General features: G+C 37.3%; 1 protein-coding gene across 1 annotated transcript in view; it reads left to right on the top strand.

The window, feature by feature from the left end:
• The window catches only part of TBX4 (T-box transcription factor 4), a 127595-nt gene extending 111423 nt beyond the window's left edge, over positions 1-16172 (top strand). The window contains exons 6-10 of the mRNA XM_075264774.1: positions 6259-6411; positions 12037-12125; positions 13122-13366; positions 13644-13646; positions 15550-16172. Coding sequence (XP_075120875.1) covers positions 6259-6411; positions 12037-12125; positions 13122-13366; positions 13644-13646; positions 15550-16172 — 1113 coding nt within the window. The remainder of the gene's footprint in view (positions 1-6258; positions 6412-12036; positions 12126-13121; positions 13367-13643; positions 13647-15549) is intronic.
• Positions 16173-16972: the final 800 nt, after the last annotated feature.

Genomic DNA, 16972 nt, shown 5'->3' with positions numbered 1-16972 from the left:
AAACCTCCTCTGCAGACTTTCTGCCCCTATCACACCTATACGGAAAATGCCAGCCTTTCTGCAGGTATACTTGACATGCTGCGATTTTGAAAAGCTGTAATTTTTTTGTGTGTAATGTATGGAGATGGGATTAGCCAGAATCAATTTCACTTTGCAGGTACTATGCAACACATCATTTTTTGCTGCAGTGTTTATGTTGTGGCAAAAACTCAGCATTTTTGTAACAAGGGGCTTCAGCCTAAAGCAGTATTTTGGAGGTGACTGGGTGGATAAGCAGCTTGCACCTACGATGGAATGTCAATTAGAAAGGTGATTAAAAGAGTTGTGTCTCCAAACACAAATTCTGAAGATAAGTGCATTAGCAGTACCTGACTTAATTTTCCCATACAATAATGTTCCCACATAATCCTGCAATCCTACAATCCTATGAACTACCATTTGTAAACATGGCCACAAGATAAATTCAAAAATAGGCAGAATTTCTGTTTTCCCCAACAAGAAATTGTAGGTATCATTAAACACTCCCAAAAAACTAGAAATGTCCTGCAAAAAAACCCAATTCTAATATGGCTATAACACTGTAAAAATAAAAATAAAATTATAGCTTTAGGCATGATACCATGTAGCATTCTGCAGCAAAAAAAAGTGATGTGGGAAAAACCATAGTGGCTACGCATCAGTTTTTAAAGCAGCGCTTTTCACAGAAAGTCCACAAAGGGTTTCTGTTTCAATTATACCTATAGGAAAATCGCCAGCATTTCCGTATGTATAATTGACATGCTGTGATTTTCCAAAACAATGATGGTTTTTGGAATTGCAACATGTCCACAGAGGATATTTTTTCGCAAGGTGTGAATGGGATTCGCTAGGATTCCATCCACCTTGTAGTGACTGTAAAACACCATGGTTTTTTTGTGGTCTTTCCACCATAGACAAACGTGGTGTTTATGCCACGTGGGACCCCGTGGAACCTGCTTTTATTTAGAAAGAATTCTAAAACATTTGGTATAGCCATAACCATATTGACTTATACAGTCCTATGAAAAAGTTTGGGCACCCCTATTAATCTTAATCATTTTTAGTTCTAAATATTTTGGTGTTTGCAACAGCCATTTCAGTTTGATATATCTAATAACTGATGGACACAGTAATATTTCAGGATTGAAATGAGGTTTATTGTACTAACAGAAAATGCGCAATATGCATTAAACCAAAATTTGACCGGTGCAAAAATATGGGCACCTCAACAGAAAAGTGACATTAATATTTAGTACATCCTCCTTTTGCAAAGATAACAGCCTCTAGTTGCTTCCTGTAGCCTGGATGAAGGTATTTTGGACCATTTCTTTCTACAAAACAATTCAAGTTCAGTTAAGTTTGATGGTCGCCGAACATGGACAGCCCGCTCTCAAATGATCTGAAAACAAAGATTGTTCAACATAGTTGTTCAGGGGAAGGATACAAAACGTTGTCTCAGAGATTTAACCTGTCAGTTTCCACTGTGAGGAACATAGTAAGGAAATGGAAGACCACAGGGACAGTTCTTGTTAAGCCCAGAAGTGGCAGGCCAAGAAAAATATCAGAAAGGCAGAGAAGAAGAATGGTGAGAACAGTCAAGGACAATCCACAGACCACCTCCAAAGAGCTGCAGCATCATCTTGCTGCAGATGGTGTCACTGTGCATCGGTCAACTATACAGCGCACTTTGCACAAATAGAAGCTGTATGGGAGAGTGATGAGAAAGAAGCCGTTTCTGCACGTACGCCACAAATAGAGTTGCCTGAGGTATAAAAAAGCACATTTGGAGAAGCCAACTTCATTTTGGAAACAAAGATTGAGTTGTTTGGTTATAAAAAAAAGGCGTTATGCATGGTGTCCAAAAAGAAACAGCATTCCAAGAAAAACACTTGCTACCCACTGTAAAATTTGGTGGAGGTTCCATCATGCTTCGGGGCTGTGTGGCCAATGCCGGCATCGGGAATCTTGTTAAAGTTGAGGGTCGCATGGATTCCACTCAGTATCAGCAGATTCTTGAGAATAATGTTCAAGAATCAGTGACGAAGTTGAAGTTACGCCGGGGATGGATATTTCAGCAAGACAATGATCCAAAACACCGCTCCAAATCAACTCAGGCATTCATGCAGAGGAACAATTACAATGTTCTGGAATGGCCATCCCAGTCCCCAGACCTGAATATCATTGAACATCTGTGGGATGATTTGAAGCGGGCTGTCCATGCTCGGCGACCATCTAACTTAACTGAACTTGAATTGTTTGTCCAAAATACCTTTATCCAGGATCCAGGAACTGATTAAAAGCTACAGGAAGCGACTAGAGGCTGTTATCTTTGCAAAAGGAGGATCTACTAAATATTAATGTCACTTTTCTGTTGAGGTGCCCATACTTTTGCACCGGTCAAATTTTGGTTTAATGCATATTGCACATTTTCTGTTAGTACAATAAACCTCATTTCAATCCTGAAATATTACTGTGTCCATCAGTTATTAGATATATCAAACTGAAATGGCTGTTGCAAATACCAAAATATTTAGAACTAAAAATGATTAAGATTAATAGGGGTGCCCAAACTTTTTCATAGGACTGTATATCAAAGCTAACATATTCATACTACAAAGCTCCTGGCACAAAGAAGCAATAGTGGAATTGCATGTCTTTTTTCTGTCCCTCCATTAAACAGGTATTCCCATGAACATTCTCATATTTATATTTGTAGATAATTAAAAGTTAAACATTTTTGCAAATATAAGCAATTAAAAATTCTGCAGTGATTTTCTATAAATATGTTACTGGTGATATATGTTGTCTTGATTGGTTGTCATTGGATACGACTACAAATGCAAAAACTTTCTGTAGTCTGGGACTTGTCAGGAGCCCAGCTATGATATTCTTATAGTAGCTGAGTTATTAGGTAGACACTATATGTATTACAACATATCCCGGCCATTACAAGGAAATCATAGCTGAGTTTCTGACCCTAGGAAGGTCCTGCATTCATGTTCATATCCACTGGCAATCGATCAAGACACTAACTTGTGACCATAGAATATTTAGAGAAAATCTTTAAAACTCTACAAAATTTTCAATTACTTCTATTTACAAAAATGTTTAACTTTTAATTATATACAAACTTAAAAATGGTTATGTACATGAGACTACCCCTTTAAGTACTTTGCATTAGACCAAGACCATGTGAGAATTGACATTACCACCTTGTATTTCATACAAAAAGATAAAAAAGAAAAAAAAAGAAAAACAATAAACGCCACTGCGACTATTTATTTGCTTTGTGGTCTTGTTAGATGGTTATTTTTCACATGAATACTGTATTGAAGCATTTGCTGAGGCTGAATCACGTTGCTAATGGACACTTAAAGTTAAAGCTGTAAGGTGGAGGTGAGAATTTTATATCCTGACCACAGATGGTGTCAGATTAACATTCTCACATTTTTTGTCATGGTGTGAATGTGCTATGCAATTGGATGAGAATAAACTACTAAAAATAACAGTAGTACTACTATTTGGATAGGGAAAATGTATTTTTGGCTGTCACTCCTAAAGCCAGATGGTCATCAGCTTCTGCCTTGTCTGGGACACAGATGCTTGTGACATTTAATACTCATAAAGTTCATATGATTATAGCTTATATGCCAATAATTCTACCATTTTTCTGGAAAACAAAAACTGGATTGGAAAGAGGTCACTGGATATCTTGTATATTGTTGGCTATTGATTTCATGTCTTGGTAATTCTGTAACTGTAGTGAGACAATGGTGGTCATTTATTAATAGCTGCTCAGCTTTTATAAACACCTCTTAGATATATGGTTATTCACATGTGTGAACATTTTGATGGAATATGCTACATTAATGTTTCATTTTTTTTTTTATATGGCATTGCGATTTCAGTAAAAGGCTACCTCATTTTACTGTAAATAATTACTTATATTTATTAAAAAATAGTTGCGTCATTATTAGCAAAATCAATCCAAGTTAAATATGAATTTTTTAAACAATATTTCAGACCCTCATTTCTATTATTCCACAAGATTTGCTAAGCATTTCACTTTTACCCTTAATATTTTTACTATATCAGTAATAACCCCTTTCCACTTTGCGCTGAGCTTGTAGTTAATGCCTAGCCCCATAATAGTACAGCACTGTAATGTTGTTGGTACAGGAGCTGCGCCTGTGACATTACTTTTGGCACTTGGCTCTATTACACAGCCGAGATCCAAGACTAGTTACCAGAGTCGAAAGATTCTCTGAATCCAGTGTATTAATCTCCTGGATGCCATTGTCAATAGCAATCATAGCATCCAGGGATTCTGGGGGTCAAATCACCCACCGCCAGCAATTGGATTCCTGTGATAAGGTCGCAGGGTGAGAGATTTGCAAGACCGAGCAACGGTCTCCTGACTGCCTATGCACATTTCACATAGGGAGCCAGATGTCTGATGTGTTGTAACGCTATGAACTGAGGACCAGAGATTCCAAGGACACTATCTAAAAGTAGTGTTATTTATACTGTAAGAAGAACGCCATTAAAAAAAATATACCACAATGTGCAAAATAGCATATTTTGTTTGCTTCAATTTCTCCCAAAAATAGCAATAAAAAGCAATTAAAACATCCTACATACCAGACACTGGTGCCAATAAAATGTACAACTCGCCCTGCAAATAAAGAGCCCTTACATATCTCCGTCAGCAAAAGAGGAAAATGTTACAAGCATCACAACACGACCCCAGGAAAATCATTCATTTTCAAAAAATTATGTTTTAATAGTAAATATAGTGAAACATAATATAATCAATAGAACTATTGTTTCAACATAATCATAAAGACCCGTCGTACAAAGTCGGCATGTCATTTTTAATGCAGAGGGAACGCTGTAAGAATAAAGTGCAACAAACTAATCAAAGAATTATGGGGCTTTTCGTATGGATCCCTAAAAAACATTTATAAAAGATAATAAAAAATATTATATGTACCCCAAAATAATGGCCAGTGAAGGTACAACTCGTCACACAAAGCATAAGCCCTCAATGTCAACAGAAAAATAAAAAAGTTAGGAATTCTTGAAAACTTAGAAGGAAATTGTGAAAATATTTGCCAATCGTTAACGTATAAACTACCATGCGTCATTAAAGAGTTAAAAAGCAGCAGAAGCACATACATTTTAAAAAAAAATAATGCTCATGCTTCTCACCATTGAAAGTTTGTGCCTGAAATGGATTACATCTGTTGGTTATCGGTTTTGCATGGACACAGAGACATTCAAGATATAGAAAATGAAACAGATATGAAAACTAGATCAACCATGGAGAGAACACCAAATGAGAATGGGCGAATGAAGCCTAAATGTGAATAGCTTGAATTCATCATGAAGTTCATCATGACCACGATCCCAATGCAAAATCTGACTTGGCAACTTTTTCTGCTGGCTTATTATGCTTTTCTACTATTATTGAATAAAGAATCCATCTTGCAAAAATAAAGGATTTACTAGCTAGTGGCGCTGTATTCTGAGGTCCATAACTTCTGCATTTATCGAGCTATGTGAGGACTCTTTTTGAACAACATTTTTTTACTCCTACAGCTAGTTCCTTGTCCCATTTCTAGAACTGTACTGTGTTATCTTTACTCTTTTAATCACTTTTTTATACCATAGCTTTTATACCATAGGTTTTGCAATAAGCTATCATGTTGCAGCAGGTTACCAGTGTCTAAGGACTCATTCACACGGGGCAAGAGGGGGCAGATTTTGGCACTGAATCCACCTCAGAATCATCACAATAGAGGTCTATGCAGACAGCTAGCTTCTTTTTTTCGTGACTAGGAAAAAAGAAGCGAACTGCCCTTTCTTCAGGTGGATTCTGCAGCTGATTCAGCCGCGGTGTCTGCCTCGTGGCAGCACCCTCCGGACTAGGCCAATTCATTTGGGCCTAATCTGGAGCGGGAAGCCGTGACTGTCGGAAGCTGCGTCAAAATCAGGACCAAAATACGCCATCCCATGCCCTGTGTGAACTAGGCCTTATTCAGTTAAACTTTGCTACATCTGTATACTATTTATATAGATTATTTATTTATTTATATATAAATAAAATAATGAATTCTAAATGTTCTTTGTTTTTCCAGTGTACTGTATATTGCTTCAGTTCCAACTGATAAACATGATTTACGGAAATAATGTGTGTATGTCATTTTCAAATCTATATTTATGCCTTTGTTATTTCAGATTATCTTGAATTCAATGCATAAATACCAGCCAAGGCTACATATAGTCAAAGCAGATGAAAACAATGCATTTGGATCAAAGAACACAGCTTTCTGTACACATGTGTTTTCAGAGACAGCTTTTATATCAGTCACCTCTTATCAGAATCACAAGGTAAGTCATTGCAGACTCTTCAGGCTTGCTAATGCATGCTTCTTTTACTGGAGACATAATGGGAAGTCATGACTAAACTCCCTGTACTAGACAATTTAATACAGCCTTTGGCTGCATCTTAAAGGGCCAGTGTGCATGCTGAGTATTCTACCCCCACACCTTATCCCATTGGAATATGCTTGAGCAAACAGGTCCCTGGTATCCTTGCAAAGATGTTTGGCTAGCCATTTTGTCTGCTTGTTTTTTTTGTTTGTTTGTTTTTTTTTAGTCTCTGCCTGTTTACCTGTATCTGCACCTGTTATGCCTGCCTTGAACTCTGCCTGGTTACTCGCACCTGAACCAGTTCTGTCTGCAATGATCTCTGACTTCAACAATTTTGTGGTGGGGTCCTGGGGACTAGTGTACTTAGAAAAGGTTTAATTAATCAATTGATAGAGATAGGAGTCTGAGTGAAAATTGTCTGTTTCATCACAACAGTGTTAGAACAGCTTGCTATGCATTATAGGAATAGACCGTGTGGTCAGGGACGTGTGTAGCACCACTCAAACTATCAATCACAATTCTCAGCATCCAATTCACATCCAGTCTGTACTGTATGTACTGCACCATGTAGCAACTGCAGGAATCAATGAGTCAAATAAAAGCAACATGTACAATGCATGAGAATGTCCAAGAAGACCAAGTATAGACAAGTAAGTCATGCTGAGCACATGTTGTGTACATTTTGTAATTTAGCCATTGCATTTTATTTGCAAAAATCCCCAAAAACCCGGTGAAGTAATTGTAGTAATTAAAGTAATCTATTTGCCTGTGCCAAGTTTTACTTCCTAATACATTTTCAACGTAAATTCATACTAGTGATGGTTTGTAACCCACATAGTCTCTGTGACATCTGTTGTGTATTACAGAGAATATTACATCACTTGTCCAACGTATCTCAGTGGAAGAGTAGTAATAATACTAATAATAATACATGTTATTTATATAGCACCAACATACTGTGCCAGGTTGAGCTGATGTGAAAGTGGCAACATTTATTTGAATCAGTTCTTTAGAGCCAATTACTAAATTTCCATAGATTTATGTTTTCAAATAATAATAGTGTCAACATATAGTGGTCATCCCAGGACCAATTAATATTATAACTTCGGGAACCAGTGTACTATAGGGTGTAGGTAAAAACACTATCCAAAGATGTCTATTCATATTCACACATAAAGCCATTACTGCAAGTCTTTGTTTTCTTTAAATGCAAGGTTACCTAGTTACATGGGGTGGGATTGGAAAGGGCATGACATGAAGCGACACATGAAGGAAATAAGCCTTTATATATTCTCAGGAGCAGCAATGCTATTTTGCTATAAAAAGGCATCTAACTTTATTTTTGAAGTTTTCAACTGTTGCGACCATCTCCTTCAGTAGCCTATTCCACAGATTCACAGTCCATGAAGTGAAGAAGCCTCATTGCTAGGGTTGAGCCGATCTTGAGATTTCAAGATCGATTTTAAAATCCGATCTCCGATCATTTTCCAGCTGATCTCGATCCAGATCGCGATCGTGAAATTTGCTCGATCGCCGATCAGAATCCGATCTTTTCCGAACCCGATCCTCAACCCTAATCAATGCTTCTCTATGGGAAAAGTCACTTTTAGGGTTGAGCCGATCTTGAGATAACCTCCGATCTCGATCCCGCTGGAAAAGATTGGGTCGGAATTCCGATCACGATCGTGAAATTTACTCGATCGCCGATCGAAATCCGATCTTTTCCGATCCTGATCGCTCAACCTTACTCATTGCCTGTGGAGATTAAACTTCTTTTTTTTTTTAACCCAGATGGAGGGAGTGTCCCCTTGTCTTTTCAGGGGATTTTACATGGAACAGCTTTTCCCCATATATGTTGTATGGGCCATTTAATTTTTTTTACAGGTTTATCGTATCTCCCCTTGAATACCTCTTTCTCAAGACTAAGCTAATGTAACTCCTTTAGGCTTAATTCATACGTAAATTACGTGTGGCTTATTTTGGTACCGGAAAAAAAATGCTTCCTAATTAGGAAGCATTTTTTGGACCTTGTGGAGCGTTTTTTTGTGAAAACTGCTTCCAGGCGGTTTTCCCATCCTTAAAGAGAACGGTCCGCAAAAAATGTGTTGCATTTTTTACTGCGCTTTTTTTGTAAAAAAAAAAGCAACGCTTTTTTACCGGACATTTTACGCTTCCCATTCACTTTTATTGCTTTTTTCAGGCGGAAAACGCCTGAAGAAAGATCATGTTGCTTTTTTTTTCACCTAGCGTAAAAAAAAAACTAGCTAAAGAAAAACAAACCTAGCCCTCTACATAGACTATTATATTATATATTATATTATATATATTATATACATATAATATATATATATATATATATATATATATATATATATATACTCTACATAAATATTCCATTATTATGACGTGGATTCCGCTGTCAAAATCCTCCTCCATATCCCCATGTGAACTAGCCCTTACTCTCTCCTTATAACTAAGATCTTCCATGCTCCTTATCAAATTTGTGGCCATCTAGTATACCTTTTCCAACTCTAGGGCATCCTTTCTATGAACTTGTGCCTAGACTCAGGGCCACTTTAACCATAGGGCCAACAGTACACTTGCACTGAACCCTATGGTAGCCAGGGCTCTATTTGGACAGTGGGGCCATCATTCTGGGCTGCCCCAGTCGCATACAATGATGAAGCAGGGAGTCGTCCGCTCCCTGCTTCACCACTGTTCCCCAAGAGCTGCAGGCACAATGTGATGACATCACTTACATAACGCCTGCAGCTCCCTGAAGACTCTGGACCAAGACAGCAGGGGAGAGAGGAACGGTGAGCATTAGTGAGTTTTTTTGTGTGTGATAGAAGGGGGACAATAAACTGTAGATGACTGTAGGGCTATGAAGACAAACATGGATTCATTATAAAGCTTACCTCCCCCTAAGACATGTATTGCTTGCAGATTATTTTTACCCAGATGCCTAATTTTATATTTCTCCACATTCATCCTCATTTGCCAGGTGGATGTGCAAAGATTCAGTCTGTCCAAATCTGCACATAACTTGTGTATATTCTCCATAGACTGCGATGTAATACACAGCTTGGTGTCATCTACCAAACATAGTTGTAAGAGAATTGCTAGGACAGCAATTCCCAGTAACTGTTTAAACCCTGGGACGGGGCACAAGAGACAGTGAACCCTAAGCTGAAGCCCCCAGCTTTCCCTTCCTACTGCCAGACCCTATCCTAGGTAATAGGCGGCAACCACGAAGACGTTCCCTCCCTGAATATGTGAAACACAAAACGCAGACAAGACGAACAACAACAACGGGAGGTCAGCTAGCCAAGGGTCAGTAACAGTCGAGCGATGCAGTGCCAAATCGGATTCAAAAGAATAGCCAGTGAGGAAAGCCAAAGGTCAAGGATAATAGTGTAAGCAAAACAGGGACAGTAAAGAGCAAGTATGCACACAGCACTAGAGCCATGTTCACACAGTGCGACCAAAAACTTTAAGCCATGAACCAAACTGCACTTGCACTCTGCACGCGAGCAGAGGGCGGCGCAGAGACCCGAACAGGCAGAGATGTTACAACACTGCTATTAATTTGATCTTCTATAAAATTAATAAATTAAGTCAAATATCAGGTCTTTAAGAATACATGAGAAATCCTTCAATTTCTCTTAAAATGACTCTTGCTTCTTTCCCCATTACATATATTTTCATGTACTTTACAAATGAAAGAAGGAATGAAGACTGCATTAACTCACAGTGTAACTTTTTTAAAAAAAAAACCTCAAGGAAATGCTAAAATATGCTAATTTTTTTTCAAATATATATCAGACTGGAGGGGCCTAACTCCCAGCAAACTCATCAAATAGTTGTTCTCAGCAGCTGATACCCAGAGAAGGGAAGAGTAAGAAGGCAGCTCAGCTCTGTGTCTAGTAACAAAACTGAGTCACTGGAGCTTAGGTCAAATTCAAATGAATGGGAGCTGATCTGCAATACCTGGTCTGGTCACTACAAAGAAAACAGCGCTATCTGCTTCCTGTTCCATTCTCTGGTGAAGTTGCTAAGAATAGCTGATCAATGGGGTTGACGTGTGTTGGAGCTTTGCTGATCCAATATTAATGATCTATTATTAGGACAAGTCATCAATAATTTTAGCCTGGAAAACCCCTTTAACCACTTCAGTACCGGGCCAATTTGTGGTCCAGGACCAGACACATTTTAGGTTTATTTTGTATGTGTGGTTTTGAGGTCTGTAAAATTTTTCTCGTATGTCTCAGTCAACTAATTTTTGCGCCTTTTTTCGGGGACACATAGGGCTTTATTTTTATGTTATTTTTATTTTCAAATGTGTTTTAATTTTTTTTATATCCGGGAAAATATAAACAAAATAGGAGGGAAATTGTGTCTGGTTTTCAATTATTTTATTTTTTTTATTTAATAACACAAAGTGTCACTGAAAAACTTTATAATACAGTTTTTCCTCTCCGTTACTGTAATTTTTATTTTGTATGGTGTCGTTGGGGGAGGCACTATAACCTTTAATAACGGCGTTTTATTAGCGTATTATTATTATTATTATTATTATTATTATTATTATTTTATTTACATTTTTTAAAAACTTTTTTATTTTTATTTAATTTTTTTTCCAGATTGTATCCCCATAAGGTGATAAGAGACCTTTGGGGACATCTGATCACTTATTTTTTTGTACTGGAGGCTAATTTCTCCTATAACTGGGGCTGCTACATTTAGCCTCAGTTGCAGGAGAAATCCAGCCTCCTGCATGCTGTATACACAGCTTACTGAGCTGATCTAGGTCCTGTAGGACCCAGCAGCTTTTGCAAGACTCTGCTCCCGGCGGATCACGTGTCCGGATCAGAGGGCAGCTGAATTATGGCAGCGTCCATAGCTGTGTATACAGCGCTCATTGAGCGCTGTATACACAGCGATCCAGAAGGCAGGGGAGGTAATAAATCTTCCCTGCTATCTCTCTGGGAGCTCCGGCTGAAGTTACAGCCGGCTCCCATTGAAATCAGCTGCACGATCTCCATGCAGCTGCTGTGTTCTGACTGGACGTACAGGTACGTCCTGTCAGAACTAGGCAACCACTTCCCGGACGTATATAGTCTATGGGCGGTCCGGAAGTGGTTAAGGAATGAAAGTCAGTCACTATTTATATATAATATCTGTGCCCTATCCTACAGATTGTTTCCATGGTTCTTTGAAAGCCAATAGTTACCTATCATAACTTCAGAGAAGTGTATTGAAGAGCTACCACCAGAATTGTTTTATTTCATTCAGGGAAGACAGGGAAGATTTTCACAAGTCTCAATAATTTAATTATTCTGTATAGCACAGATAATTTTAATATACGTTGCTTTATGGGTTTTTCTTTATGCCGATTATGATTTATTAAATGTGCTCTCCATTCGTACACAGTACATGCAACTTGCACAGCTCCTACTTTTTCAGCATCAAGAGATTGAAAAGCTCTGCAATTTTAAGAATCAATCAGTATTTTATTATTGATTATTTTATTAATACTGATTATTATTATTGATCAGTATTTTTGTTTATGTCTTCTTGTAGATTACACAGTTAAAAATTGAAAATAATCCTTTTGCCAAAGGCTTCAGAGGAAGTGATGACAGTGACTTGCGTGTAGCTCGTCTGCAGAGGTACTTAATATAATCTAAAATATTATGTGCATATATAGCTCAATAATGCACTTTAAAGGGGCTCTATCATTGGGAAAAGTCATTTTTAACTAAGCACATACTTGCATAGCCTTTACATAGCCTAACCTTTTGTATGTAAATTGCCTCAGTAGTTTTTGAATGAGACTGTTTTTATTCATATGTTAATTAGTTTCCAGCAAGTCCAGGAAGTCTCAACGAGCACTCTGTTGTGTGTGAGAGCAGGGAGATGAGTCATCAGCAGCAGCAGCAGCCTGTGTACACACAGGAGAGAGGAGTGCTCACAGACACTTCCGATTGCATGCCGGAGGCTAACTAGCATATGAATAAAAATGGGCTTATTCAAAAACCACTGAGGGAATTTACATACAAAAGGTATGTGTGGAATAGCCTTTCTAAAGGATATGCAAGTATGTGCTTATTTAAAATGACTTTTCCCAATGATAGAGCCCCTTTAAAGGAAAGGGAACTATGCCTAAATGTTTATCTTTTCTTTTGGCCAGTGATCTCTAACTAATTTTGATATAAAAATTAAATATGAGAGAATGGACCTCTCTGGTAGCAATGCTAACAACTAGCACCTAGTCATTTTCTCTGGGTCTCGTAGCACCAACTGTCACCATACCCATTTGTATCTGACTCTTCTCCCTCTACCAGTGCCCCATATTTTTCCGCAGTGTTCACATAATATTGATATGCAGTATACACTGGTTCTTGATAAAGGACTAATGGTGAAGTTGTATCTGTTATATGGCAGTAAAGGTTAGGATACCAATTGTTTCACATTATTTACTATTTAATGCAAATAAAGATAATGTTTGTTTTCTATTTTATTTGTTTTATTTATATTAAAGAATATAAAATGTAACATAATCTCAATATTGTCTGCTATTGTATCAAAAATGTTCATTTACTGATTAATGATATTCTGTCTGAATTTTTAACCATGGTAATTAATAATTAATATTTCTTCCCCAGTAAAGAATATCCCGTTATATCTAAGAGCATCATGAGACAACGTTTGGTATCAAGTCATCCGGGGCAGTTGACGAGCAAGTCAGACCTTAATGCCCTCCATAGTAGCCACCAAGGTTTACAGCATTATCAGTATGAGAATGGGGCGCATATGCAATTTGGTGCAGCCGATGCCCAAGATCTACCGCTCAACTCATTCACAGCTCAGAGGGACTCAGGGCTGTTCTACCACTGTTTAAAAAGAAGAGGTATTTTACAACTAGGTTGGGTGAATTTCTCAAATCATTTTTATTGAAACCTCAGATACTTATTGTATAATCTATTATTATATCTCAAATGGACATGCTGGGTATTGTGATATGTTTATTGCAGGGTTTGTGCAGTATTATATATGGACCCCTAAATTAAAATATCACTGAGAAGGTGAGGGGGATACAGTGCCAAAAGTGCTATGCTGTGAGAGATCAGATGACACATTATTAGGGCTAAGATGTTATCTTACTACAGCTGGATTTACACTACTAGCAGGTTTTTTTGCCCATTTAGAATTTTATTTCATAAAATCTGCATGAAAAGTTGAGTAGCTCTGAAAATATTTGCATTCCTTGGACTGATTTAAAGCCTTATATTCTCTCCTCCCTTTACATCTCAAAGATATGGTTGATCTGCAAAGTACGACCTTGGAATGACCTATTGTTTAAATTATGTTTCTATATTATAAAAATATTTTTAAGACTATTTAGTGATATTGTTTTTTTGTTGTTATCTATTATTTAAAATATAATCCTAAATCTTGCAATTCCAACTCTTCTCACTAAGCCTAAAATATTTGTTTCCTGGAAATGAACCATAGTCACAATAGACTGGAGCAGATCCTATTGACTTCTATGGGAGAGATCTCTAGGCATGGTCTGTAACCTCTCTAGAAGGGGTTGTATATAAGCTGTGAAATCCCCTATTCTCACTGGTTGATTCTGTGTTTTATCTACATATACATGATGTCTTTGATTATGAGTGTGCTGGTAATTGGTTATGGGGATAATGTCACTCCTTGAGGAGAGACCACCTTCTCAGGTGTGTGGAGTCTTACAAATAGCCATTTAAGCTCTACTAGTAAGTCAGATAGCTGATGCAGAGAATTCTCCTATAGAAAAACAGGAAGAACAGCAGGATTTTTTTTTAATTTTTTTAAAATATAGATAACAACATGGAAAATGTTTATGAACTTCACTAAAAATTATTTAATATGTTTAACATAAAAAAATAAAAAAAATAAGTCATTTTCTGGCAACACATTCCCTTTAACTGAATGGTCTTCTGAGATCTCACCAATAGAATATGTGAACAGAGAATACACCATTGTACAATTTAATGCCATGGAAAAGAAGTAAGGTAAAGTAAAGTGAAAGAAGGTATTTACAATAATATTTAACTACAGACATAAATATGATGTAGCTTTGGGAAAGTGTGTAGAGATTGAGCTTCCTTTCAACAATGTAAGTGCAATTCCATAACATTTGTAGTTATAGCATATAAACACCCTTCCCCTAAGGATCATTCTTAAAAGAGTTGCACAACCACTTTATTTTACTTGGAAAACCATTTTCCAAGAAATAAATCAGAAATTAATAATAAATTAGTCATATTCACTTTATGCAATTCACCCTGTCCAGCTGAGAGGGAAGGTAAGGGAGGACACATCTCTATATGAAGGCCAGTTACACAGTAGACAGTTACTACACACACAGTACATATGTTATTAGAAAGATGCTACACATGTTCATTACACAAGCATCACATTTCTTCTAGCTGCACTCAGCTTTACTTAGCTCTCCAGGCATGTGATGTACAGGCTGATATACTTTATGTGGATGTATACAACACATAGGATGATAGAGCACGATCAGCTTCTATAAGCTGCTTATCTACATCTGGGGATGTTTGGACACATGATATATTAAAGAGGTTGCCCAAATAATTTTTATTGATGAGCTATCCTCAGGGTAGGTCATCAATAAGAGATCAGTGACTTCCAAGATCCCACTGATAAGCTGCTTACATATCATATGATCATATGAGCACCATGACTTCTTCACTGTTTGCATCACTCGGTGTCTGTTTCAAAATGGTTCCGAACTATAACTACCTCATCCCATAGAAGTGGATGAAACTGTAAAGGAGGGACTGCATAGATACGATGAAACAGACAATATGCAAAACTGAAGAGGTTCCAATGCTTATATGAGTATTGATCAGGGGAGTCCGTATGTCAGACTCCACCGATCTCTTAATGATGACCTATCCTGAGTAGGACAACCACTTAAAAACTACTATTTGTAGGGACTTAGAAACTGTCTGAGGCAAATAGATTATTTTTAAGTATTGGTATGTCTTTTGTACATTGCTTTAAGTTTTAGTTTTTCTTTTACAGAGGGTGCACGCCACCTAGACCTTCCTTGCAAGCGATCTTATCTAGATCCCTCTTCTTCTATGGCAGATGATCACTACTTTCGATCACCCCCTCCATATGATCAACAGATGCTAAGCCCACCTTACCGCAATGAAGTGGCACCAAGAGATGCTTGTATGTACTCTACTTCAGGAGCTGAAATAGCTGGAGTATCGGGTGTTGATGATTTACCTCCTCCACCACCACCTTTAAGTTGTAACATGTGGACTTCTGTTTCACCATACACAAGCTATAGTGTCCAAACAATGGAAACTGTTCCATACCAGCCTTTTCCAACTCACTTTACCACGACCACCATGATGCCTCGCCTTCCAACAATTGCAAGCCAAGGATCACAGCCTCCAAGTGAATCACACTTTAGTGTATACAATCAGCTTTCACAGTCTCAAGTACGAGAGAGAGTTCCAACCTCATCTTTTCAGCGAGAGAGAGTGCACCCATCTTTATGTGAAAGAAAGCCCCCATCACCACACATAAATACAGCAAATGAATTTTTATATTCTCAAAGTTTTTCATTATCCAGAGAATCTTCATTACAGTATCATTCAAGCATGGGGACAGTGGAAAACTGGACTGATGGATGACTGCACTTCCAACACATCCCATATCTGAGTTATATTCCATTGACCCAGACTATCTGATTTGTTAATACCTGTGGGTAACCTGCACTTCAGCAAACTTTCACTTATGAATCAAACGAAGATTTATTTTTAGTCAAAACAGGGTAAATCACCCACATGAGATTTCTTGTTGCTTTTATGAACGAATCATTGAGTTGTCCAAGACAGCTATTATAGCAGAAAATTCATCAAACTAACTTGTAGAAATTGCCTGGAATCACTAAATCTTTGCATGCCGAATAGCTATTTATACCTATATATATGTGTACATATATATATATTTTTAAATATATATATCTAACACAAATGCAAGCCACATGTCCGATGAAGCTTTGCTTATAAAGTTGAGATGCTTAATAAAATTGTGAATGTTACCAGGGTTCATGGAGACATCTATTTAAGATTTTTTTATGATGAAATAAGAAAAACAAATGATTGCGTGAAAGAGATAACATTTATATATATCTATGGGAAGACACTTTATGAGAAATCCAGCTTACTTCAAACAACTTGGAAATGTTTCTCCTATACTTGTTAAATAGCATGGACTTTATACTTACTACATGGAAATATAAAATGATATAAGACAATTTATCATCATGTCAAACCTCCCGTTGTCTTTTCATTGATTTCTATCTACAGTATTTGGGAGGAGATGAAAATCTGAAGCTAATGTAAAGTCTAGAACTTATTGTCCTTTCTTACTTTCTTCCATCACTCTAAAACTTTTACAGAATGACGCCAATATGTTGAAGATATATTTC

Source organism: Leptodactylus fuscus, chromosome 2, assembly GCF_031893055.1.
Source record: "Leptodactylus fuscus isolate aLepFus1 chromosome 2, aLepFus1.hap2, whole genome shotgun sequence".
NCBI lineage: Eukaryota > Metazoa > Chordata > Amphibia > Anura > Leptodactylidae > Leptodactylus > Leptodactylus fuscus.
The sequence above is the reverse complement of the archived record's forward strand: the minus strand, read 5'-3'. Positions and strand labels throughout refer to the sequence as shown.